Source organism: Mobula birostris, chromosome 25, assembly GCF_030028105.1.
Source record: "Mobula birostris isolate sMobBir1 chromosome 25, sMobBir1.hap1, whole genome shotgun sequence".
Taxonomy (NCBI): domain Eukaryota; kingdom Metazoa; phylum Chordata; class Chondrichthyes; order Myliobatiformes; family Myliobatidae; genus Mobula; species Mobula birostris.
The window spans coordinates 54170421-54195891 of record NC_092394.1 but is presented as its reverse complement, the minus strand read 5'-3'; the positions used below and the strand labels follow the sequence as shown (position 1 = coordinate 54195891).

The window sequence follows — 25471 nt, the reverse complement described above, 5'->3', positions numbered from 1 at the left end:
CTTTTCCCCCTTCACCCTTAACCCATATCTTCTCTTTTTTTTTTCTCCCCTAGCCTCAGTGGAAAAAGCCTGCTTGCATTCACTCTATCTACACCCATAATAATTTTATATACCTCTATCAAATCTCCCCTCATTCTTCTACGCCCCCAGGAATAAGGTCCTAACCTATTCAGCCTTTCTCTGTAACTCAGTTTCTCAAGTCCCGGCAACATCCTTGTAAACCTTCTGTGCACTCTTTCAATCTTATTCATATCCTTCCTGTAATCTGGTGTCCAAAACTGCACACAATACTCCAAATTCGGCCTCACCGATGCCTTATACAACCTCACCATAACATTCCAATTCTTACACTCAATACTTTGATTTATAAAGGCCAATGTACCAAAAGCTCTTTACGACCCTATCTACCTGTGACTCCACTTTTAGGGAATTTTGTATCTGTATTCCCAGATCCCTCTGTTCTACTGCACTCCTCAGTGCCCTACCATTTACCTTGTATGTTCTACCTTGGTTTGTCCTTCCAAAGTACAACACCTCACAACTGTCTGTATTAAACTCCATCTGCCATTTTTCAGCCCATTTTTCCAGCTGCAGGGACTTGCAGGGATATTGCAGGGACTCAAATGACTGAGCTATGGACAGAGGTTGAGCAAATTGGGATTTATTCATTGGAGCACAACTAATAAGGGGTCATCTTTTATGAACATATAAAGTCTTGAATGGCATAGATCGGGTGAATTTTTCCCGAGGCTAAGGAGTCAAGAACTAAAGGACACGAGTTTAAGGTGAGAGGGAGTTGAGGAGCAACTTTTTCACCCAGAGAACGGTCAGTTTTTCAAACAAGCTATCAGAGGAAGTGGTTGAGGCAGGGAGATTAATAATATTTAAAATGCACTTGGTTCATGGACAGGGAAGGTTTAGAGGAATATGGGCCAAATACAGGCAAATAGGACTAGCTTAGATGGGAATCTTGTTGTGCATGGAATTGAGCCAAAGGCTCATTTCTGTGCTTTTTAACTTTCCAGTTATATCACAATTATCCACAAATTGAGGTAAGTTTCCATTCAGTTTTAGTGTGTCAAAACATCACTGAGATTAGCATTAGCACAAAATTGGATTGAATTCAACAAACTTGTGAAACGAATGAGGAACAATCCTACAGGATTGTTACCATGTTTTTCCACCAATAAAACAAGAGGACATTGCAAACTGCATGGTTCCCCAGCACAGTCTGCTGCACAGCACCCAGATAAAAATGTCATCTGTCGAAAGTTGGTAAACTCCATGTCAGCCAAGCAACCAGAGCACATCATGGGGCAGGTGGAACATTCTCACCAGCAGAGGCAGTATCAAATTTGCCAATTATGCTTCTTTAAGCCTTTCATGTTAAGTACTGCATCATCTGAGTTTATCTGCAGCAAATAGTGTATGCTGAAGGTGAGATTTTGTCATCTTCACTTCTCAGCTTCAGCTTGTTCCAGATATGGACCACAGAGTTCAATTCGTCACACCTCTCGCTCTCCTCACACATGCTGCTTAACCACAACAAATTAGCAGCTTTTGCTTTTTTTATGATTTTGAGGTCAGGTATGGCCCTGATTACAAACAACTAAAAACAAAGTTTGTGATAAAAATCAAAGACTCAATCTTCTCAATAACAAACTAAAGGAATTTTCTACTCCAGGACAGGTGGTTAGCTTGACAGCTCAGAAACAGAGGGGAGGTTGAGGAAACATTGATCACTTACCGTCTGTTGCTTTTGTCTGCTCCTGCTTGGCTTTCTTCGCCAAAATTTTCTTTTGTTTTAACTTCTGACTGTAGTAAGAAAAGCAAACCTTGAAATACAAGCACCTTAAGTACCCGAAACACAACAGATAATACATTGCTAGCAGGGAAAAGAATATGGGGTTGAGTTAGATTGCAACTTAGTGGGCCATGCCTCAGTATATCAGTGACAATTATCATTCTCATAAATTGGATCCAAATGAATTTTGATCTGGGTAAACTGACAATGAAAAATGACTCACAAACAAGAGAAAATCTAAAGATGCTGGAAGTCAAAGTAATACGCACAAAAAGTTGGATGAACTCAGCAGGCCAGGCAGCATCTATGGAAAAGAGTAAACAGTCGATGTTTCAGGCCGATGAGCTTTAGAAAATCTCAGAACCTGACATTTGTTCATCAGACAAATTCCAGACAAATTTTTATTGTCCTGGCTGGGATCAGCTAATTCATGAGGGAGATAATCCTGCTCCATGATTCAACTCGAATTGTAATGACAGAGGTTCTTCCAAGGCAGAAATCTGATCAGTGTAAAACCCCCAACAGTACAAAATCTGACTACACACTGTTGTGTTAAAGTACAGATACTTCTTGATTTACAAAGGAGTCGCGTTGCCAGAAGATGCTTCATACACACAAGTTCCACTATCATAAAAACTTCAATGTTAAAAGTGTGGTGATGTTCCAAAACAAGACTTTTGGTCAAAAATAAAACAAGAAACATTTGGAAATACATCACTTTCAATGGCTCTCCATTCTGCTCTGGACAACATCAAAACCTACGTCATGTAGCTGGTTATCAATTACAGATCAGCACTGAAAACCATCATCCCCTCAGTAGTAATCACTAAGCTTCAAAACTTGGACCTCAGTACCTCCCTCAGCAATTGTATTCTCAACATCCTCATTAGGAGACCATAGTCAGTAGAAGTTGATAACATCTCTGCCGCATTGACAATCAACACAGGCACACCTCAAGGATGCATGCTTAGCCCACTGCTCTACTCTCTCTACACTTAAGACTATGTGGCTAAGAACAGATTAAACATCATCTATAGTTGCAAGAAAAAGTTTATGAACCCTTTGCATTTACCTGATACTCTGCATTAATTATTCATAAAATGTAGTCAGATCTTCATCTAAGTGACAATAATAGATAATCTGCCTAAACTAATAATACACAAATAATTGTACTTCTCATCAATACTGAGTACACCATTTAAACAATCAACTTTCAAAAAAATTATAAAATTATCCTCTGGGATAATGGTTTCTACGAAAGCTATTTGGAGTCAGAATGAGATGAGATTGGAGCTGTGGGTTGCAGAGGTGTCCTACCCTATAAAAAAGGCACACAAAGTCAGGTTACTGACAGAGCCTGCTCTTCTCAACAAAGATCTGCTTATGTGCATCATGCCTCAATCAAAACAACTTTCAAAAGACCTTAGAAGAATTGTAGAGATGCATGAAGCTGGAAAAGGCTACAAAAGCACTGCTAAAGACCTGAGAAATTTCTACAAATGGAAGAAATTCAGTACTGTTGCAACTCTCCTTTGGAGTGGGCATCCTGCACAGATCACACCAACAGCACAAGGTGCAATGCTGAAGGAGGTGGGGAAAAAAAAAAAACAAGGGTAACAGCAATAGACCTGCAGAAATCTCTAGAACTTGCAAAAGTCTCTATTCATGTGTACACTATAAGTAAAAAAACACTAAACAAGAATGGTGTTCATGAAAGGTCAACACAGAGGAAACCACTGCTCTCAAAAAAAAACACTGCTGCTCGTCTCAAGTTTGCAGGAGACCACCTGGATGTTCTACAATGCTTCTGGGACAATGTTCTGTGGACAGAGAAGACTTTTTGGAGGAAAAAGGGCACTGCACACCAACACCAAAACCTCATCCCAACTGTGAAACATGGCGGAAAGAGCATCATGGCTTGGGGCTGTTTTGCTGCCTCAGAGCATGGGCAGCTTGCAATCATTGAGGGAACAATTAATTCAAAATTGTATCAAGGCATTTTACAGGAGAATGTCACAGTAGTGGTCCATCACCTGAAGTTGGATGATGTAACAAGACAATGATCCAAAACAAAAGAGTAAATCAACAGCAGTATGTTTAAAAAGAAGCAAGTTTGTGGTTTGGAATGGACAAGTCAGAGTCCAGACCTTAACCCAATTGAGATGCTGTGACATGACCTGAAGAGGGATGTTCATGCAAAGTATCCCAGAAATATTGATGAACAGAAACAGTTTTGTATGGAGGAATGGTCTAAAATTCCTACCTGCCATTGAGCAAATCTGATCAGCAACTACATGGAATGTTTGGTGGAGGTTAATGCTGCTAAAGGAGGTCCTACCTTATTCAATACAAGGGTTCACATACTTCTTCAACCTGGACTGTGAATGATTAAACAGCATGTTCAATAAAGACATGAGAAGTATAATTGTCTGTGTGTTATTAGTTTAGGCAGATTGTTTGTCTATTATTGTGACTTAGATGAAGATCAGACCACACTTTATGAGTAATTAATACAGAAAATCAGGTAAGTGCAAAGAGTTCACAAACTTTTTCTTGGAACTGTAGATGACACTGTGTTTGTAAAATCTTAGGTGGTGGAAGGAGGCATACAGTGCTGAGATAGATTGGCTAGTTGAGTGGTATTTGCAACAACAACCTTGCACCCAATATCAACAAGACCAAGAAATTGACTATGGGGCTTCAGGAAGGGGAAGCTAGGAGAATACACCAGTACTCATGGAGGGGTCAGCGGTGGAAGGGTGAGAAGCTTTAAGTTTCTGTGCATCAACATCTGAGGATCTGTCCTAAGTCCAACACATTTTTGCAGTCATGAAGGCAGCATGCCAGCAGCTCTGCTTCGTTAGGAGTTTGAAAAGATTTAGTATGTCGTGCGTGCAAATTTGTACAGATGTAGAATGAAGTGCATTCTGATTGGTTGCATCACTCCTGATGTGAAGCCTCCAATGAACAGGATCACAAAAGACGGCAGAGGGTTTTAGCCAACTTCGAGAGGTAGTGCCTCAAGACGGGACATTCCCACTTCCTGTTGCTACTGTCAGGGAGAAGGTTAAGGAGCCCGAAGATTCATACTTAATATTTTTGGAACAGCATCTTCCACTCCACCATCAGATTTCCAAGAACACTTACTTATTATTTATTCTTTATGCACTATTTTGTGATTTATAGTAATTGTATGTATTTGTACTGCGGCCGCAAAACAAAAAAATTCACGTAATGTAAGACAGTGTAAATAAACCTGATACTGAAAACAAGCACCTAAAAATCCTTTTATTACTTTATTAAGTTACATCTTAGACTACTTTGCAACAATCTGCTGCAGCAACTCAGCCCTTTGAGCAGCATCTGTGGGAAGAAAGGACTTATCAGAGTTTCAGTTCAAAACTCTGCCTCAGGACAATGAGTGGAGAGGGGAGATGGCCAGCACAGGGAGAGGGGAGTGGTGAGACAGGAGTCTGAGGTATTTGGTACATTGAGGAGTGGTATAAAGTGACAGGCTGGTGTTGACAGGTAGGGGAGGTGAGTGAGGGGTGAAGTTGGGAGACTGGCAGGTGAATGACAGATGGAAGTAGAGAGGAAGGAATGAATGAAAGGCAGTTGGAATAAGGTAGGTGAAAGTAAGAGTGAAGACAGGTGACAGCTGCTGGAGGGAGATAAACAGGAACACTAAATGCAACCAGAGATGAGAGTGGGAACAATTAATGGGGACGTGGATGATAGATGGACCTGGAACAGATTTGGGGGAGGTGGGAGGAAGGAAGGAGCACGAATATTAGGAGAATCTGAAGGAGAGAGAGTGGGGAAATGGACAGAGAAAGATGGAAAAGAAACAGCTAGTGGGGATGGCTAACTAAACTAGTTAAACTCATGGATGATAGGCAAAATGTGAGGTGTTATTCTTCTAGTGTGTGTTGGGCCTCATCATGACAGTGGAGGTGGCAGGGAATGGACAGGTCAGTGTGCCGGCAAGAAGGGGAATTGAAATGATGTGCAACTGGGAGCTCGGGGTATCTAGTGCAGACTAAGCGTGGAGGCTCGGCTAAATATCCCTCCAAATCTGTGCTTGTATTGCTGCTGCCAAGGCTACAGAGACCCAAATGCAGTAGGCAAGGTTGGAGGAGATGCACGGGAAATCTTTGCGTCACCTTAAGGTCTGTTTACGTCCTGGATGGTGGTGAGGGAGGAACTGTAGGGACAATCGTTACATTTGCTTTGAAAGCAGAGGAAAGTGCCAGGAGTAAAGAGATGAGTGTGGAGGAATGAGCAGGCCAAAAAGTTATAGAGGGAACGATCGATCCCTGTACAAAGCAGAAAGTAAAGAACTGGTGGTGGGATCTTATTACAGCTGGTAGAAATTACAAAGGATGATGTGCTGAATGTGCAGTTTCACAGCGTGAAAGGTGAGAAGGTAAAGTCTGATGGGGAGAAAATAAGGTCTGACAGAGCAGTATTTCAGTGGAGTAAAGGAAATTACAGTTGTATGAGAGAGGAGTTGGCCAAAGTAAATTGGAAGGAGGTGCTGGCAGGGATGACAGCAGAGCAGCAAAGGAGTAAGTTTCCTAGGAAAAATGAGGAAGGTGCAGAACATGTGTATTCCAAAAACAAAGAAATGCTCAAATGGCAAAATAGTACAACCGTGGCTGAAAGGAAAGTCAAAGCAAAAGAAAGAGCATACAACAAAGCAAAAATTAGTGCGAAGACAGAGGATTGGGAAGCTTTTAAAACTCTACAGGGAGCAACTAAAAGAATCATTACAAGGGAGAAGATGAAAGATGAAAGCAAGCTAGAAAACAATATCTAAGTGGATAGTAAATACTTTTTCAAGTCTGTAAAAAAATTTAAAAAAGACAAGAGTGGATATAGGACCACTATATTTGAGATGTGTCTATTTTAATGCAAGGAGTATCATGAGCAAGGCAGATGAACTCGAGCGTCAATCAATATGTGGAACGATGATGCTTGTGGCCATTACAGAGATTTGGATGAATCAGGGGCAGGAATAGCTCCTGAGTGTGCCAGGCTTTGTTTCAAAAAGGACAGGAAGAGAGGCAAAAGAGATGGAGGTGTGGCACTGCTAATCATGGATAGTATTACGCCTGCAGAAAAGGAAGTAGTCATGGGGGGATTGTCTACTGAATCACTGTGGGTGGAAGTCAGAAACAGGAAGGGGGCAATGACTCTACCGGGTGTTTTTTTATAGACCCCCCGACCCCAAAAGTAACAGAGACATCACGGAGCAGATAGGAAGGGAGGCTCTGGAACGGTGCAATAATAATAGGGTCCTTATGATGGGTGATTTTAACTTTCCTAATAATGACTGACATCTCCTTAGAGCAAGGAGTTTAGATGGGGTGGAATTTGTTAGGTGTGTTCAAGAAGGTTTCCTGACGCAATATGTAAATAAGCCAACTAGAGGAGAGGCTGTACTTGATCTGGTATTGGAAAATGAACCTGGTCAGATATCAGATCTCTCAGTGGGAGAGCATTTTGGAGGTAGTGATCACAACCCTATCTCTTTTACCATAGTGCTGGAGAGGGATAGGAGCAGAAAATTTGGAAAAACATTTAATTGGGATGGGAGAAATAGCAGGAATGGGAACATAAATTGGGAGCAGATGTTCTCAGGGAAATGCATGGCAGAAATGTGACAAATGTTCAGACAACACTGCATGGCATTCTGCATAGGTATATTCCATTGTGGCAGGGAAAGGATGGTAGGGTAAAAGAATCATGGTGTACAAAGGATATAGAAAATCTAGTGAAAAAGAAACGGAAAGTTTATGAAAGGTTTAAGAAACTAGGTACTGTTAGAAAATTACAAGGGTGCCAGGCAGGAGCTCAAGAATGAAATTAGGAGAGCTAGAAGGGGCCATGAAAAGGCATTGACGAACAAGATTAAGGAAACAGCCAAGGCATTCTACAAGCATGTGAAGAGCAAGACGATGAGCCAAGTGTAGAAGGGTGGAAGGGTGGGTTAGTAAGTTTGCTGATGATGCAAAAGTTGGGGGTGCTGTGGATAGTCTGGAGGGTTGTCCGAGGTTACGCAGGACATCGATAGGATGCAGAACTGGGCTGAGAAGTGGCGAGTCCTGAACCCTAGTCCAAGGGTCACAGCGATCAACTGATGATATGCTACCTAGGCGTTGTCAGCTACATCGTCAGTTTTACATGGATGTCTGGGGAAGTGTTCACAATGAGCAAGGAATATGGAGAGAATAAAATGAGCTACGGTAGGAGTAGTGTGAAAATGAGTGCTTTATAAGTGGTGCAATGGGCCTTAGTCAGTCAAAGGGCCTGATTCCATTATGATTCCTTTGATAACTCTCACCCCATGAACTTTCATTCTCTCCACTATAATTACTCTTGATCATGTGTACTCTTTAAAGGTAACATTCCGTTGCAATCAAGATATTACTTCCAACAGTCAATCATTACCAATGTTCTGCACACAGAGCAATGTGTTTCGGAGCTGCTGTCGGTCAAATAGACAACAACTTTTGTTGAGGTAGCCATGCCAACTGGGACTTCAATTATCATTTGTTACTAACCGCCAACATCAAAAGCCAAAGGCATTTTAAATCAAATACAGGTACTCTTAGTTGAATGTTCATAATAATTTGTAAACTGAATGCTTACAAATCAATCTGTACAAACAGTATTTGTATATACCAACTCCTTTGATTTCAATGGGGATAAAATTACACATTGGAAACTGTCATATTCCATCACTTACATGGTTTCATGGATTAGGAACTCCTGATGCTCTTACCGTTTCCTCCTGCGTTTTCCTGTCCTCTCTTCAGCCACCCTCCTATTCTCATCTAGTTTCTTCTGGAATTCTTCATCCAGACGTTGCTGGAAAGCAAAGGATTTTTACTTTACACAGCACAACATCATATCACATTTCCAATGCATGCTAAAGAGCAGGAAGACTGAAACCAAGCTAAAATGACTAGTAATTTACAATCCCCGCGGCAGTTCACTACAGAAGCACCACAGCAATTTCCATAAAATCTAGATGATAAATGTTTAAGACACCACATTACACAACCATACTTAATTGATCCCAGTATTTACCAACCAGACCCCCAGCAGAGATTCCATTGTTCTACTACCATTAGGTAGAAATTAATTCAGTATGAAAACATCACATCATAGTATTAGCAGGTGAACATCAAGATGTTGGGCAGCATGACAGCACAGCGGTTAGCTCAACACTTTACAGTACCAGCAACCCCAGTGTCATTCCTGCTGCTGCCTGTACTCCCCGTGACTGCGTGGGTTTCCTCCGGGTGCTCCAGTTTCCTCCCACAGTCCAAAGACGTACCAGTTTGTAGGTTAACTGGTCACTGTAAATTGTCCCATGATTAAACAGGGGATTGCTGGGCGACACAGTTCGACGAGCCAGAAGGGCCTATTTCACATTGTATCTCAATAAATAAATACGGCAAATGTTGGCATACTTACAGTAAACGATGGTAACTATATTTTTTAAACAATCATACAAACTGCACATCCAAGGGAAATTACTCAGCATTCATTTTCCAACAAAATTAAGAGACATCATTTTCAATGTATTACTTAGGAATGAGAGCTTGAAATTTGATCCATTGATTATTCCAAGAGCCATCAAAACCTCACTGATAACTTCATTTCTGCCCTTCTGTGATTCAATTCATCCCTAGCTTACTCTCGTTTTCAGGTATAGCTAGCCAATTGGACAAAAAATGGGCTTGACAGAAGAAAGCAGACGGTTGTAACGGAGGATTGTTTCTCAAGCCTATGATCAGAGGTGTGCCGCAGGGATCAATGCTGTATTTCCTGTTCTTCATCATGTTTTTTAATGATCTGGATGAGAATGGTTAGTATGGTTGTGAATAACACTAAATTGATTGTATAAATCACATTGAAGAACACTATCTAATATCACAAGAATATTTTGAACAACCAGGCCAGTGGGTGGTAGATGGAGTTTAAAAATACAAGCATTTGCATTTTAGTAGGTCACGCCAGATCAGGCTGACAGAGTGTATGGCAAAGTATTAGGGGGTGTTACAGAACAAGAGACCTTGGAATGCAAGCACGTCATTCATTGAAAATGTCGATGCAGGGAGACAGTTTAGCAAAGATTATGTTTACCTTGAAATACAAGGTCATCATTCATTGAAAGTGTTGATGCAGAGAGACAGTTTAGCGAAGATTATGTTTGTCACACTGACCTTTATCATCCAGAATATTGAACACAAGAGTTGAAATGCCATGTTACAACTGTAAACTCATTAGTATTATGTACAATTCTGGTAACCACACGATTGGAAGGATGTCATCAAACTGGAAAGGTTGCATAAAAGATGCACAAAAATGTTACTGGGACTGTGGCAGTTTGAGTACAAGGATAGACTGGATAGGCTGGAATTTTTTGCCTGAAGCATTAGAAACTAAGAGGTTACCTTCATGGGATTTATACCATGGGATGCAGATACACCGCCTATAAAAAGTATTCAACACCCCCACCCCATAAGTTTTCGTGTTTTATTGTTTTACAACATTGAATCACAGTGGATTTAATTTGACTTTTTTTGGCACTGATCAACAAAAAAATTCTTTTGTGGCAGAATGAAAAAAGATCTCTGCACAGTGATCTAAATTAATTACAAATTAATTATAAAACACAAATAATTGCATAAATATTCATCCCCTTCAATATTTAGTAGATGCACCTTTGGCAGCAATTACAGCCTTGAGTCTGTATAGATAAGTCTTTATTAGCTTTGCACATCTGGACACTGCAACACTTCCCCATTCTTCTTTACAAAACTGCTCAAGCTCTGTCGGATTGCATGGGGATCATGAGTGAACGGCCCTTTTCAAGTCCACCCATAAATTCTCAATTGGATTGAGTTCTGGACTCTGACTGCAGCACATTAACTTTGTTGTTTTTAAGCCATTCCTGTGTAGCATTGGCTTTATGCTTGGGGTTATTGTCTTGCTGGAAAACAAACCTTCTCCGAAGTCACAGTTCTCTTGCATTTTGCATCAGGTTTTACTCCAGGAGTTCCCTGTATTTTGCTGCATTCATTTTACTCTCTACTTTCTCAAGCTGCAGTGAAGCACCTCCATGGCATGATGCAGCGACCATCATGCTTCACAGTAGGGATGATGTGTTTTTGATGATGTGCGGTGTATGATTTACGCCAACAGAGGGTTGTGTCTGATGGCCAAAAAGCTCAATTTTGGTTTCATAAGACCACACAGCCTTCTTCCAGCTAATTTCAAAGCTTCCCACATGCCTTCTGGCAAACTAGCTGAGATTTCATGTCAGTTTTATTTTCCTCCCAATAGTGGCTTTCTCTTTGCCATTCTCCCATTAAGCTGTGACAGCTGAAGCACCTGGGCAACTGTTGTATACGCAGTCTCTCCCATCTCAGCCACTGAAGCTTTCAACTCATCTGGAGTTGTCATAGGTCTCTTGGTGGCCTCCCTCACTAGTCCCCTCCTTGCACAGTCACTCAGCTTTTAAGGTCGACCTGCTCAAGACAGATTTACAGCTGTGCCATATTCTTTCCATTTCTTGATGATTGACTTAACTTCCGAGGAATATTCACTGACTTGGAAATTTTCTTGTATCCATCTCCTGATTTGTGCTTTTCAATAACCTTTTTGCAGATCTGCTTGGAGTGTTCTTTTGTCTTCATGGTGTAGTTTTTGGCAGGATACTGACTCACTAGCAGTTGGACCTTCCAGATACAAAGCAATCAACTGAAACACCTTGACTGCACACAGCGCAGTCTCTATTTAACCAATTATGTGACTTCTAAATGATGATGATTTGGCATGTCATATTAAATGGGGTGAATATTTAAGCAATCAATTATTTTGTGTTTTATATTTGTAATTAATTTAGATCACTACGTGGAGATCCGTTTTTACTTTGACACGAAAGAGTCTTTACTGTTGACCAGTGTTAAAATAAGCCAAATTAAATCCACTGTGATTCAATGTTGTAAAAGAATAAAACATGCAAACTTCCAAGGGAGGTGAATACTTTTTATAGGCACTGTACAAGCTAAATGGTCACAGGCATTTTCCCTGGTTAGGTGAGTCCAAAACTTGTAAGCATAGATTTAAGGTAAGATGGGAAGGTTTTAAAGGGAAGCAGAAGGGCATGTCATTCACACAAAAGCCGGTGGGTATAAGGGAAGCGCCAGGGTAAGAGGTAGAAGCAGTTAAATTACAACACAATGGATTTTGGTTAACTGGAACACATCTGGACCAGTATATTTTCGCCCAATTAAGTGGTTGCCTCAATTAACCAAAGGTTCATGCAAATAGTTAAGAAGGTATATTAAAAAAAGCTACCATTTCACTGAGTAATGGTATAAAACTTTACTAAGAATACACTAAGACATACAGCAGTTCCACTAATGGATGAAGAGATGACAGATGACATTTAATCCAGTTTAATCAGGCCAAATGTGAGGTGTTGAACCTTTGGAGATCAAAGGCAAAGGTACATGGTTAGTGACAGGACTCTTAACATTGTTGACGTGCAAAGAGATCTTGGAGGTTCAAATCCATAGCTTCCTGAAAGTGGGTGAACAGGTTCGTATGGTGGTAAAGAACATGTAAGACATGCTTGCCTTCATTAGTCAAGCCACTATGTTTGAAAGTCTGGAAATTATGTTACAGTTTTATAGAACTCTAGTTAGGCCCAATCTGAAGTACTGCATTCAGTTCTGGTCACCCCGCTACATTAAGAATGTGAAGGCTTTGGAGAGGGTGCAGAAGAGGTTCACCAGGATTCTGCCTGGATTAAAGAAGTGCTACAAGGAGAGGCTTAAAAAGGTTTTTATTCTCTAGAGCAGTGGAGGCTGGGGGGAAGACCAGAGAGAAGTTTCTAAATTTATGAGAGGCATAAATGGAGTAGATAGCTGTATCTTTTTTCCAGGGTCAAGATGTCTAATACTAGACAGCACACATTTAAGGTGAGACTATAAAGTTCAAAGGGGATGGGCGGGACAAGTTATGGTTTTCTTTATACAGAGAGTGGTGGGTGCCTGAGATGATTGTGGAGGCAAATAAGATAGAGGAATTTAAAATGCTCTTAGGAACATGAATGTGCCGAGAATGGAAGGATATAGATGTAGTATAGGCAGATGGAATTAATTTAGTTAGGCATTCAATTATTAGTTTACTTAGCTTGCACATCATCATGAGCTGAAGCAGGCATTGATTGTGTGGATAGTCAGAGGCTTTATCCCGGGGCTGAAATGACTAACACGAGAGGGCACAGTTTTAAGGTGCTTGGAAGTAGGTAGAGGAGATGTTGGGGTAAGTTGTTTTTTTTTTTTTTCCACAGAGTGTGCTGAATGTGTGGAATGGGTTACCAGCAACGGTGGTGGAGGCAGATACGATAGGGTCTTTTAATAGACTCCTGGATAGGTACATGGCGTTTAGAAAAATAGAGGCTATGGGTAACCTGAGGTGATTTCTATAGTAAGGACATGTTCGGCACAGCTTTGTGGGCATAAGGGCCTGTACTGTGCTGTAGGCTTTCTATGTTTCTATGGCTGATCCCGGATCCCACTCAAAACTATACACCTGTCTTTTCTCCACATCCTCTGATGCCCTGATCGATCAGGAAACTTAAATATACATATGGACTTGGCCTGCATCCTTTGTCCTACAATTCAGCATCATCTGCAAACTTGCAGTTATTACACTTACTTCCCTGCAGTACCCCAGGAGTCACTGCCTACCACCTAGGAAAGGACTTCTTTTTCCCCAACTGTTTCCTGTCTCTCAACCACTTCTCAGTCTACACCAGTATATTACCCCCAATACTATATGCTTTAATTTTGCATATGAACTTCTAACTTGCTTTTTTGAGTCCAAATACACCACTGATTTGACCTTTTCCTATAAAGGCTGGATAACCCCGTTCTGCTCTTCACTCTTCTGTTACCTGGGTTGCTTGTTTCTCCATGAAATCCTCTCTCATGTACTCCCTGCGACGAAGGTGTCTGTAGACATGGAACTCTCCACTCCCTGCACCAGCACTTGATCCTGCAACCACAGCACATTTATCACTTCTTGTACAGTCAAAAGAATAATGATTAGTACTCAGTGTCTCTCAAAGTGCAAATATGAGAACAACTTCATGTGCCAGATCTAGCGTGCAGTGGATGAGAAGTGAGTCCCCTGTCATCTGTGTCATTGGCTGACAAAGGAGTAGAATTCGCAGCTGGCACGTCATTGCTTTCTGAAACACATACTCAATGCAGGCATCCTCCCATTGGGAAATTGTGGAAGATATTTACCCAGAGCCTCATAGTAATAGGAATCAATGTCCCCAGACAAAGGAAAAACAATCATTCTGATTGTGCATTACCCAGATCTGTCAAAATGTGGATGTTTCAGAAATTAAGACTAAAATTTAAAACTGTTTTTTAAAAAAATGAAATACACATTTCAATCTCTTGCAGCTTTGACTCCCAGAGTGGCAGGAGGGTTGAGCATGTTTCCCACCACAAACAGCAGAGAACCTTCACAGGTTTAATCATCAAATGTTTCCGGTTAGGACTACTACAACTGAAATCCACAGTCATAGCCATGAATACTTCAGTAGGCAACATTGTTTTAAGATGCTTAAGGAGTTCATTAATCCTAAAAATCAGTGGAACATGGACTGCAGACTCAGGTTGAGGGGGCAGTTTCTCTTCTAGAAAAGCCAGTCTACAAATAACATTGAAACAGAGCTCCTTAGATTCCCACTCCCTACTATCCTGCTGGCAAATATAGGCCTCTGTAAAATAAAATTGAAGATCTCAGAGCAAGATTGCAGTACCAGAGGGACATCAGGGACTGCAATATACATTGCTTCATGTACATCACTGGCTCATCTCCACCAATTCAGACACAGTTGTCCTGTCTTTCAAGTGGACGGTGAAGCCCTCGGGCTGCAGCGCTGAGTCTTTTAAAATTAGAGGCAGCAGCGTATGCTTCATGATTAACTCACTGTAGTGCACAGACATGACGGTTCTGTTTCAGTCCTGCTCACCCGACCTAAAACATCTAGCAGTCAAGTGTTATCCATTTCATCTGTCGGGGGAGTTTTCTGCTATACTTCTACTAACAGTGTATATTTTCCCCCCAGTCAGTGTCAGGTAGGCACTGAAGCAGCTAAGCACCATGATCAGCAGTCGAAACAGTACACTGAGATGTCTGCCCTATCATTGCAGATGATTTCAACTAGGCCAGTTTGAAGTCTCTGAACAACTAGCACCTGTGAAACCAGAAGAACCAACACACTTGGCCAATGTTCCACCACCATCAAGAATGATTTTGGAAAGTTTGATCATCTGGCTGCACAGGCAGAGATTGAAGACCATAGCACCAGTGGTGAGGACAGGAAGGTAAGGTCAAGGGAGGAGGTGGAGCACTTACAGGGCTGCTTTGAGTCGGGGGACTAGACCGGACCATATTCATGGATTCATCTTTGAATCTGAATGAAGACACAACAGTTGTCACTGACCTCATCAAGACCTGTGTAGACGAGTATGTGTCTTTGAGAACATACCCAACCAAAACCCATGGGTGAACCAGGAGATTCATTGTCTACTGAGGGCTAGATCTATGCCATTCAAGACCAGTGATGCAGAACAATACAAGAAGCTCAGGTACAACTTAAGGAAGACTATTTTAAGGGCAAAAAACAAAACAATTCCAGTTGAAATTAGAGATGGAATCAAATGCACTCAGCTCTGGCAGGGCACGTCATTACTTCCTGCAAGGCGTCACTGTCTGGCATGGAGGGGCTACTGCACAGGACCAAAAGAAGCTGCAGAAGGCTGTAAATCTAGTCAGTTCCATCTTGGGCACTAGCCTACAAAGTACCCAGGACGTCTTTAGGGAGCGGTGTCTCAGAAAGTCAGCGTCCATTATTAAGGACCTCCAGCACCCAGGGCATGCCCTTTTCTCACTGTTACCATCAGGTAGGAGGTACAGAAGCCTGAAGGCACACACTCAGCAATTCAGGAACAGCTTCTTCCCCTCTGTCATCTGATTCCTAAATGGACACTGAATCTTTGGGCATTACCTCACTTTTTTTTTTAAATATACAGCATTTCTGTTTTTGCACATTTTTTAAATGTATTCAATATACGTAAGTGATTTACTTGTTTATTTATTATTATTTTTCTCTGCTAGATTATGTATTGCATTGAACTGCTGCTGCTAAGTTAACAAATTTCACATCACATACCAATAATAAACTTGATTCTGATACCTAACATCATGAATGTTTGTGATGCTTCACTGCCAGATTAGCTCAATGCCTTTTATGTCCACTTTGAAAGGGAGAATAAAACTACACCTGTGTAAATCCTTGCAGCATCTGGTGACCCTGTGACCTCTGTTTCGGAGGCTAACATCAGAACATGTTCAAGAGGGTGAACCTTTGCGAGGCATCAGGCTCTGATGGCAAACCTGGTAGGGCACTGAAAACCTGTGCCAACCAGGCGGGAGAGTTCAAGGACATCTTCAAAAGAGTTGTGCCGAACATGTCCCTACCTTAGAAATTACTAGGGTTACCTATAGCCCTCTATTTCACTAAACTCCATGTACCTATCTGAAAGTCTCTTAAAAGACCCTATCGTATCCCCCTCTACCACCGTTGCTGGCAGCCCATTCCACGCACTCACCACTCTCAGAATAAAAAACTTACCCCTGACATCTCCTCTGTACCTACTCCCCAGCATCTTAAACCTGTGTCCTTTTGTGGCAACCACTTCAGCCCTGGGAAAAAGCCTCTGACTATCCACACGATCAATGCCTCTCATCACCTTATACACCTCTATCAGGTCACCTCTCATCCCCCGTGGCTCCAAGGAAAAAAGGCCGAGTTCACTCAACCTATTCTCATAGGGCACGCTCCCCAATCCAGGCAACATCCTTGTAAATCTCCTCTGCACCCTTTGCATGGCTTCCACGTCCTTCCTGTAGTGAGGCGACCAGAATTGAGCACAGTACTCCAAGTGGGGTCTGACCAGGGTCCTATATAGCTGCAACATTACCTCTCGGCTCCTAAGTACAATTCCACGATTGATGAAGGCCAATACACTGTATGCCTTCTTAACCACAGAGTCAACCTGCGCAACTGCTTTGAGCGTCCTATAGACTCGGACCCCAAGATCCCTCTGATCCTCCACACTGCCAAGAGTCTTACCATTAATGCTATATTCTGCCATCATATTTGACCTACCTAAATGAACCACTTCAGACTTATCTGGGTTGAACTCCATCTGCCACTTCTCAGCACAGTTTTGCATCCTATCAATGTCCTGCTGTAACCTCTGACAGCCCTCCACACTATCCACAACACCTCCAGCATCGGTGTCATCAAACTTACTAACCCATCCCTCCACTTCCTCATCCAGGTCATTTATAAAAATCACAAAGCGTAAGGGTCCCAGAACAGATCCCTGAAGCACTCCACTGGTGACTGACCTCCACGCAGAATATGACCCGTCTACAACTACTCTTTGCCTTCTGTGGGCAAGCTAATTCTGGATCCACAAATCAATGTCCCCTTGGATCCCATACCTCCTTACTTTCTTAATAAGTCTTGCATGGGGTACCTTATCAAATGTCTTGCTGAAATCCATACACACTACAACTACTGCTCTTCCTTCATCAATGTGTTTAGTCACATCCTCAAAAAATTTCAGTCAGGCTCGTAAGGCACGACCTGCCCTTGACAAAGCCATGCCTCTCAGGATCTTCTCCATCAACTTACCAACCACTGAGGTGAGACTCACTCGTCTATAATTTCCTGAGCTATCTCTACTCCCTTTCTTGAATAAAGGAACAACATCCGCAACCCTCTAATCCTCCGGAACCTCTCCCATCCCCATTGATGATGCAAAGACCTCCCTCGCCTCCCACAGTAGCCTGGGGTACATCTCATCCGGTCCCAGCGACTTATCCAACTTGATGCTTTCCAAAAGCTCCAGCACATCCTCTTTCTTAATATCTACATGCTCAAGCTTCTCAGTCTGCTGCAAGTCATCCCTACAATCACCAAGATCCTTTTCCATAGTGAATACTGAAGCAAAGTATTCATTAAGTACTTCTGCTATATCCTCGGGTTCCACACACACTTTCCCACTGTCACACTTGATAGGTCCTATTCTTTCACGTCTTATCCTCTTGCTCTTCACGTACTTGTAGAATGCCTAGGGATTTTCCTTAATCCTGCCCGCCAAGGCCTTCTCATTAGGCTCTCCTAATTTCCTTCTTAAGCTCCTTCCTATTAGCCTTATAATCTTCTAGATCTCTAACATTACCTAGCTCTCTAAACCTTCTGTATGCTTCTCCTTGACTAGATTTATTACAGCCTTCGTACACCATGGTTCCTGTACCCTACCATAACCTCCCTGTCTCATTGGAACGTACCTATGCAGAACTCCACACAAATATCCCCTGAATATTTGCAACATTTCTTCTAGACTTTTCCCTGAGAACATCTGTTTCCAACTTAAGCCTCCAATTTCCTGCCTGATAGCTTCACAATTCCCCTTACTCCAATTAAACGCTTTTCTAACTTGTCTGTTCCTATCTCTCTCCAATGCTATTGTAAAGGAGATAGAATTATGATCACTATCTCTAAAATGCTCTCCCACTGATAGATCTGACACCTGACCAGGTTCATTTCCCAATACCAAATCAAGTACACTCTTCCCCAGTCTCTTCAGTTCGATTCCCAACCCCCAACAATTCTAGTTTAAACTCTCCCCAATAGCCTTAGCAAACCTCCCCGCCAGGATATTGGTCCCCCTGGGATTCAAGTGCAACCCATCCTTTTTGTACAGGTCACACCTGCCCCAAAAGAGGTCCCAATGATCCAGAAATCTGAATCCCTGCCCCCTGCTCCAATCCCTCAGCCACGCATTTACCCTCCAACTCATTCTATTCCTATACTCACTGTCGCGTGGCACAGGCAGTAATCCCAAGATTACTACCTTTGCAGTCCTGCTTCTCAACTTCCTCCCTAACTCCCTGTAGTCTTTCTTCAGGGCCTCTTCCCTTTTCCTACCTATGTTATTGGTACCAATATGTACCACGACCTCTGGCTGTTCTCCCTCCCACTGCAGGGTATCTTGGACGCAATCAGAAACATCCTGGACCCTGGCACCTGGGAGGCAAACTACCATCCGAGTTTCTTTCCTGCATCCACAGAATCACCTGTCTGACCTCCTAACTATAGAGTCCCCTATCACTACTGCCTTCCTCTTCATTTCCATACCCTTCTGAGCCACAGGGCCAGACTCTGTGCCAGAGGCACGGCCATTGTTGCTTCCCCGAGGTAGGCTGTCCCCCCCCAACAGTATTCAAACAGGAGTACTTATTGTCAAGGGGTACAGCCACAGGGGTACTCTCTAGTATCTGACTCTTTCCCTTTCGCTCTCCTGACTGTTACCCACTTGTTTGTCTCCCATGACCCTGGTGTGACCACCTGCCTATAATTCCTTTCTATCACCACCTCGCTCTCCCTGACCAGACGAAGGTCATCGAGCTGCATCTCCAGTTCCCTGACTCAGTCCCTCAGGAGCTGCTTCTGAACACACCTGGTGCAGATATGGCTGTCCGGGAGGCTGGGAGATTCCAGGACCTCCCACATCCGACACTAAGCACAGAAAACTGGCCTCACACACATACTTCTTCCTTTCCACAAATAACACAGGTAAACCTACCTCGCCTCATCCCGATAACGCCTAAGCCCGTTTAGCCAAAGCTCAATCACTCTGCTGCCTCTCACTCCGCTGCCCGCTCCAAACGCTGTCCGCTGGATATGGCGATCTTTTTAAACCTTTCACGCTCTACTGGCTGACGTCATGCGCCTGTGCAGTCTCACCTCTCTTTTACCCCGAGTAGTAAAAAACTCATTTCGCTCCAAAAAATCAGCCATTCACTCGCAGCCTTCTTGCTCCAAATCAAAAACCATTGACGATTCCTTGCTTTTTTTAAACATTTTTAAACCTTTTGCTGACCTCAAAAAAAAATTGTACAAGTTCTTTTAAAACTCTGTTAATATACCTGCCTCAGCATGTGACTACACTAATGACAACCTGGATGTAAAAGTTGCTGTTATATATCTCCCCTCTCACCTTAAACTTATGCCCTCTAACTCTTGATTCCTTGCATTGATCCAATCTGAGCCCCAATGACACTATACAGATATACAAGATCACCTTCAGTCTCCCATGGTCCAATGAAAAAGTTCCCAACCTGTTCAACCCCACTCCAGAATTTAATCCCTCAAGTCCCCATAACATCCTCATAAATCTTCTCTGTACTTTTTCCAGCATAACAGCACCTTTCCAATAGCAGGGTGACCAAAGCTGAAAACAATACTCTAAACACAGCATCACCAACTTCTTGTACAACTGCAACATAACAATCCAATCTCTATAGTCTGACACTGAGTCAGGTGCTGTGGCTCAGAAGGGAAGCAGGAAGGTGCTGTGGCTCAGAAGGGAAGCAGGAGAGAGGAGGACTGCAGAAGTGAGAGAGGGTTCCATAGTTAGAGCAGTAGGCACTAGATTCTGTGGGCCTGATACATAACCCGATGATATGTTGCCTCCCAGGTGCCAGCGTCAGGGACATCTCAGATTGGATCTACAACATTCTAAAGGGAAAGGGTGAGCAGTCAGAAGTCTTGGTACATACATATTGGTACCAATGACAGTAGAAGGAAAAGCAAAGTTCTGAAAAGAGAATTTAGAGAGCTAGGTAGAAAGCTGAAAAGCAGGACCTCCAGAGTAGCCATGCACCAGTGAGGGTGAGAATAGGATGACTTGGCAGATGAATGCATGCCTGAGAAACTGGTGCTGGGGACAGGGTTTCAGATTTCTGGGTCATTGGACCTCTTCTGGGGAAGGTATGACCTGTACAAAAGAGTCAGGTTACATCTGACCCCAAGGGGACCAATATCCTTGCTAGAGTTTTTAGGGAGGGTGTAAACTAACTTGGCAGGGGGTTGCAATTTTGAGTGATAGGGCTGCTAGTTTACAAGCAAAGGCAGTGTGCAGTGACAGAGTGAGGAAGGACAGGCAGACGATAGGGCAAAACTGCAGTTGTAGGATGAGCTGACATGTAAAGGAGGACAAAATAAAAAAGGGTGACGGATACAGGACTGAAGGTGTTATATTTGAATGCACACAGTATACAGGATAAAGTAGATGATCTTGTAGCACAGTTGCTTTTACACTCTATGCTTGATTTTAATTTGCTAAACCTTCCATATACTTCCTTTTCTTTACTAAATTCACCACATCTATTGTATTCCAAGATCACTTCATCTTGCTATTCTATCCTTCTTTCTCACTAGAACATACTTGTTCTGTACTCAGTGCAGTTGCTCTTTAAACACCCTTTACATGTCAGATGCGGACATGCCTGGAAAATGCTATTCTAAATTAACTTGCCCGAGCTCCTGCCTAATACTCTTATAATTTCCACTGCCCCAATTTAATACTCTCCCATAAGGTCCATAATTATCCTTATTCATAGCAATCTTAAAGCTTATGAAGTTGTGATGACTATTTGCTAAGTGCTCCCCACTGCAAGGTCAGTGAGCCCACCAGGTTTATTTCCCATAACCAGGTCCAGTACGGCTGCTCCTCTCACTCGACTATCTACATACTGATTTAAGAAACCAAATGCACCTTGGATGCACTGAACAAATTCAGCTCCATCAAACTACTTGCACTAAAGAGATCCCAGCCTGTCTGAGGAAGTTGAAGTCACCCTCTGACAACCCTTTTGTTTTTTAACCTTTCTCTAATCTGTCTGCTACGTTCCCTAATACGGGGGGGGTGGGGGGGGGGTGCTCTGTAGCATAACCCATCAGAGCAATTGTACCTTCTTTATTTTTTGAGTCCTACTCCTACACTCAGTGGTCAAGCCCTCCATTACGTCCAGGGGTTGTAGCTGTGATGTTTTCGTGATTAGTAGTGTAAGTTGCTCCCAACCCCCCCCCCCCACAACTTTTACCTCCCTCTCTATCTTCTGTAGAACATGAAAACCCTGGAACAATGAGCACCCAATCCTGTCTCTCTCAACCAAGTTTCTAATGACTTCAACATCATACTTCCATGTACTGATCCATGCTCTTAGTCATCACCATTACTCTTAATATTTAATTTTTTATGATTTCATTAAAATAAACCCATTTCAACCTATCCATTCCATTGTGTCTATTACCTTGCCTGTTCTTCTTTGCAGGTTCCTTAAGGTTGTTACAACCAAGGGCAGTAGTGAGGACAAACTCCCACTACCTATTAAATGCTCCCAATGGCATCTGTCTCAAACAGCCTCTGACAACCAAGTCCAGCTCCTGGCCTTCACATGTGGCTTAGGTACTAAGCCCCGTGAAACTGTTTCTGCTGACAGAAGGGGCAAAGTCGGGTCACTAACGTCTTAAATCCACTCGCTTTAGGCAGATGGGGCACGTCAGAAGTGGCTGGCAGCTCACTTAGAAAGTAAACTGATCTCAAACCTCCGCTTGCCTTGCAACTATCCCCACTCATGTGCAAGGCTTCAGGAGTAATCCCCATTAAAAAATCTGAAGCTAAGGGTCATAAGGCAGTCATCCTATATTAAGTTCAACATTGACTGGTAACTCAGAGGATCAGAGGTCGAGAGGGTCAGTAATTTTAAATTCCTGGGTGTTACTATCTCATAGGACATGTCCTGGACTCATCTTATAAATGTAATTGCAAAGAAAGCACGACAGCACCTCTACTTCCTTAGGAGTTTGCAGAGATTTGGCACGACATTAAAAACCTTGGCAAACTTCTGTAGATGTGTAGTGGAGATTGTATTGACTGGCTGCATCACCCGAACACCAATGCCTTTGAACGGAACATTTGACAAAAGGTAGTGGATTCAGCCCAGTATGTCATGGGTAAAGCCCTCCCTCCCAATGTCATGGGTAAAGCCATCCCTCCCAATTCATCTACATGAAAAGTTGTCGTAGGAAAGCAGCATCCATCATCAAATATTCTCACCACCTAGGCCATGCTCTTTTCTCATTGCTGCTGTCAAGTAGAAGACACAATAGCCTCAGGACTCGCACTACCAGGTACAAGGATAGTTACTAACCCTCAACCACCAGGCTCTTGAACAAGAGGGTAACTACACTCATCTATTGAGATGTTCCCACAACCAATGATCTCACTTTAAGGACTTTTTACCCTGTTACTTCATGTCCTTGTTATTTATTTATAGCTGCATTTGCACAGTTTGTTGTTCATTGATCCTGTTTAAAATTACTGTTCTCCGTGGTGCAGAAGGGAAAGACAGAAGAAGGGAGCAGTAGTGATAGGGATTTGATAGTAAGGGGAGCAGACAGGAGATCCTGTGGACATGAACAGGATACCCGGATAGCACGTTGCCTCCCAGGTGCCAGGGTCAGATCGCATCCCCAACATTTTGTGGGGGGGAGGGGAGCAGCCAGATGACCTGGTACATATTGGTACCAATGACATAGGATGGAAAAGCAATGAGGTCCTGAAAAGAGAACTTAGAGAGCTAGGTAGAAAGCTGAGCAGCAGGACCTCCCAGGTAGTCATTTCTGGATTGCTGCCTGTGCCACGCGCCAGTGAGGGTAGAAATGGTGATTTGGCAGATCAATGCGTGGCTGAGAAGTTGCTGCAGGGAGCAGGGCTTCAGATTCTTAGATAATTGGGATCCCTTCTGGAGGATGCAGGACCTGTTCAAAAGTGATGGGTTGCACCTGAACCTGAGGGGGATCAATATTCTCATGAGCAGGTTTTGGGGTGGGAACCAGAGTGAAGGGCCTCAGGAAAGGATGGATGGTAAAAATTAAAGATAACCTGCTGACAGATTGTCAGGAAAGGCAGGCAGGTGTTGCAGCCAACAGGCTGAATATCAAATCATTAGGGATGCAGAGTCAGAAAGGACAGCAAATACGGTACTCAAGGTGTTGTATCAAAATGCACATACTATAAGAAATAAGGTCTTGTTGCAATACTGCCAGGTATGATGTTGTGGTCATCACTGAATCGGGGCTGAAGGATGGTTGTAGTTGGGAGCTGAATGTCCAAAGTTACACTTTGTATCAGAAGGTAGGCAAAGGGGTTGGTGTGGCTCTACTGGTAAAGAATGGCATCAAATCAGTAGAAAGACGTGACATAGGATCAGAAGATATTGAATCCTTGTAGGTTGAGTTTAGAAACTGCAAGGGTAAAAGATCATTGATGGCAGTTATATAGAGGCCTCCCAACAGTGGCTAGGAGGTAGACCACAGGATACAACAGGAAATAGAAAAGGCTAGTCAAAAGTGCAATTTATGGTAGTCACGGGAGATGTTAACATGCAGGTCAATTGGGGAAATAAGTTTGGTAATGGATCTCAAGAGAGTGAGTTTGTTGAATGCCTAAGAGATAGTTTTTTAGAGCAGTTTGTTGTTGAGCCTACTTGGGGATCAGTGATACTGGATTGGGTCTTATGTAATGAACCTGAGGTGATTAGGGAGCTTAAGGTAAAAGAATCCTTCAGAACCAGTGATCACAATATGATTCTGTTCAACTTGAAATTTGATAGGGAGAAAATAAAGTCTGATGTAGCAATATTTCAGTGGAATAAGGGAAATTACAGTGGTATAAAGGAGGACAACAGGAATTCTGCAGATGCTGGAAATTCAAGCAACACACATAAAAGTTGCTGGTGAATGCAGCAGGCCAGGCAGCATCTCTAGGAAGAGGTGCAGTCGACGTTTCAGGCCGAGACCCTTCGTCAGGACTCACCTCTTCCTAGAGATGCTGCCTGGCCTGCTGCGTTCACCAGCAACTTTGATGTGTGTCCTGACGAAGGGTCTCGGCCTGAAACATCGACTGCACCTCTTCCTAGAGATGCTGCCTGGCCTGCTGCGTTCACCAGCAACTTTTATGTGTGTTGTATAAGGGAGGAGTTTGCCAAAGTTAACTGGAAGGAGCTGTTGGCAGGGATGTCAGCAGAGCAGCAATGGTGTGTGTTTCTGGGAAAAATGAAGGTGGTGTAGGACATGCGTATTCAAAAATGAAGAAATACTCAAATGGTAAAATAGTACAACCATGGCTGACAAAGGAATTCAAAGGTATTGTAAAGCAAAAGAAAGGGCACACAACATAGCAAAAATTAGTGGGAAGATAGAGGATTGGGAAGTTTTTAAAAACCTACAGAGTGCAACTAAAAAAGTCATTAGAAGGGAAAAGATGAAATATGAAACCATGCTAACAAGCAATAGTAAAGTGGACAGTAAAAACTTTTCAAGTATGTTAAAAATAAAAATGAGAGTGGATATAGGACCATCAGAAAATGAGGCAGGAGAAATAAAAACAGGGGATAAGGAGATGGCTGATGAACTAAATGAGTATTTTGCATCAGTCTTCACTGCGGAAGACACGAGCAGTATGCCTGATGTTGTAGTGTGTGAAGGAAGAGAAGTGGGTGCAGTTACTGTTACAAGAGAGAAGGTGCTCAAAAAGCTGAAAGACCTAGAAGTACATAAGTCACCCGGACCAGAGGAACTGCACCCTAGGGTTCTGAAAGGGGTAGCATTAGAGAAGTGTTCTGCAGGGGTCT

At 42.7% G+C, this 25471-nt stretch overlaps 1 protein-coding gene across 2 annotated transcripts in view; it reads right to left on the bottom strand.

Moving 5' to 3' along the window:
• The window catches only part of prkrip1 (PRKR interacting protein 1), a 40771-nt gene that overhangs the window by 12247 nt on the left and 3053 nt on the right, over nt 1–25471 (bottom strand). For both annotated transcript variants that reach the window (XM_072243710.1, XM_072243709.1), the window contains exons 3-5: nt 13788–13888; nt 8592–8677; nt 1748–1815 (exon numbers count right to left, since the gene is read on the bottom strand). In XM_072243710.1, coding sequence (XP_072099811.1) covers nt 1748–1815; nt 8592–8677; nt 13788–13888 — 255 coding nt within the window. The remainder of the gene's footprint in view (nt 1–1747; nt 1816–8591; nt 8678–13787; nt 13889–25471) is intronic.